The sequence below is a fragment of the Stomoxys calcitrans genome, chromosome 5 (genome assembly GCF_963082655.1).
Source record: "Stomoxys calcitrans chromosome 5, idStoCalc2.1, whole genome shotgun sequence".
Taxonomy (NCBI): Eukaryota; Metazoa; Arthropoda; class Insecta; order Diptera; family Muscidae; genus Stomoxys; species Stomoxys calcitrans.
In genome coordinates, this window is record NC_081556.1 from 150,624,248 (window position 1) to 150,626,378 (window position 2,131).

At 37.1% G+C, this 2,131-nt stretch overlaps 1 protein-coding gene across 3 annotated transcripts; it reads right to left on the reverse strand.

Moving 5' to 3' along the window:
* On the reverse strand, nucleotides 1-2,131 carry LOC106081444 (uncharacterized). 3 transcript variants are annotated; one of them, XM_013243382.1, is made up of 3 exons: nucleotides 1,880-1,967; nucleotides 1,747-1,815; nucleotides 1-1,129 (listed from the first exon to the last, which is right to left on the reverse strand). In XM_013243382.1, the coding sequence occupies exons 2-3, from the start codon at nucleotides 1,785-1,787 to the stop codon at nucleotides 346-348; spliced, it is 825 nt and encodes a 274-aa protein (XP_013098836.1). In that variant the 5' UTR covers nucleotides 1,788-1,815; nucleotides 1,880-1,967; the 3' UTR covers nucleotides 1-345. The 3 variants fall into 3 exon arrangements, with proteins under 3 accessions (XP_013098836.1, XP_013098837.1, XP_013098835.1); XM_013243383.1 differs by having other exon boundaries at nucleotides 1,747-1,829; nucleotides 1,880-1,966; XM_013243381.2 differs by lacking the exon at nucleotides 1,747-1,815 and having other exon boundaries at nucleotides 1,880-2,131.

Below are 2,131 nucleotides of genomic sequence, written 5' to 3' on the forward strand. Positions count from 1 at the left end.
TTTTATGATTTAAAATTCAATTTATTAGACCAGTTCTTTTGCTTTGTTTAAAATTAATTTAAAATTCTAATTTTTTGAATGCCTGCATCTAACCTTGTTGTTATATTTTGCATTTTTTTAAGCTCCGAAGTCAGATTACAATCAACAGCAGTAACTGTACTACTCTCGCAACCGAATAGAACCAACAAAAGCCCAACTTGTTCAATTGAATCGTACCAAAACCGCATAAGTACATTTGTATGTCAGTATCTGGCTAGATATGGCAGGTAGGTACACATTTGGATTTTGACAAAATCGTGACAATAAATAAAAAAAGAACTCACGCAAAATATGGAAAACGACAAATTATTTCAATAGCGATTCCAGTCTCTTTTGTGTCGAACTTTTGCCATCACTTGATGATGAACTCTGTTTGAGAAGGGCAGCCAGTTGCAGCAGGGAGTTTTGTTGCTGAGTCTTTGACACTGTTTTGCTAATGGTGGGGGTTATGTTTGAGGATGTTTTCTTCTTTTTCTTTGATTTTTGAGATTGTAAATTTGGAGTAATTGTTTTTGGAGCTTGTGTTTTTGCTATAGGTAATGGCATGGGATTTTGTGGTGGTGTTTTGATTATGTTGGGTTTATGGGTTTGTTGCTTATCTTGTTTTCCCTCTAGGGGAAGTTTTAACCCTGCCAATTTGTTTTTGTTTTTCTTTTTCTTCTTAGTTGTCTTTGTTTTAATGTCCTCTTCTATTGCTATAACATCTTCTTGCTCTGCCGCTGAATTGTTGGCTTTGCTATTTGATTCTGCTGCAGTTGCTTTGGATTTCTTTTTAGGCTTTTCCATTTTGATTTTTGATTTATGCCCGCATTGTTCACATTTCATTTCCATATATTGTGTGGCCCTCTTCTGTAGCCATTTGGCTCGTTTCCTTTGTTTTCCACTCAATTGACCATCTTCTTTATTGCTTCTATTGAGTTGCTCAATAAGGCGTTTTGTTTTTGCTTTCATAGTTACATGTTTGGATTTTAGTCTCATTTGAAATTCACTTTCATTCCAAAAGCAACCGCAGTAAGAACACATTTGGGAAGAGGCAAATTTTTCTTTGGGTATTTGCACAGAATTTCGGGCAAACTTTCGGCACATATTCCTGGAAATAATGGAAACAAAAAAATTAAAAATATAGATTATAAATGAATGAAAAAAATGCCAAAGTTCAAAAAGCGGATAAATCGGACGTTGTTCATAGTCAAATTTAGATGGCCCCATATGCCTGATGGGGTATGTTGGCGCCACAATGACAAAACTTAAACCCCATCTTTTATCTCATAAGTCAGACCAAAAAGCAGTGGACAAACCACCGGAACAAAAAACAAACCTTGCTGTCCATTGTGCATTAACTGGACATAGACCCAACTTTAATGACGTAGATTAATGACGCAGATTGATTGTCGGGATGCTATACATTACCGACATCCCGGTATGGATATGAGCACAGTACAAGGGTTGGAACTCTGAGCTCCAATTTGCGTGGTGTTCATCGTCACCACAAGAAGACCAGCTTACAGCTACCGGACAAGTCCACAGGATGCGGATAGAGGAATTGTTCGTATACGGTGTAGCTGCAATCGCATTCGAGGACTATCAGCGATATTGAGTGCCTATGATTGTCAATATGACAAGGCGAGTTATTGGCGCATTTAAATAACCAATTGCCATAACTTTCCCTCAGCGATCGGTTCTATCGACCAGAACGTGCTTGCTCACCTATGGAATTCTACGGGGATCGCTACCTCCACATGCAGCATGTTCAAAGCTCAATAAAATAAAGATTGCCTATGAAAAATATGCTACCAATCGTATGAAAATATAGCATATCAAACAATTTCAATGAACTTACATGTAATAGGATTTCAATAACTTGTGTGCATGTGTAACTGGTTCCAAAGCAGTTGAGTAGTTCCACAGCAAACTGACTCTGTTTTCGGCCTCTGAAGCCATGGCTAAGCTTTAAATTATGAATCAAAAGCAATGTAATAGCTTATAAACGTATTTAACAATATCAGACTTCCGTTCATTTGGTTATTAACTGATGATTTTTTTTATTTCTTGGTACACTGCAATACGCGCAAAATAACAACAAACCGAAGCA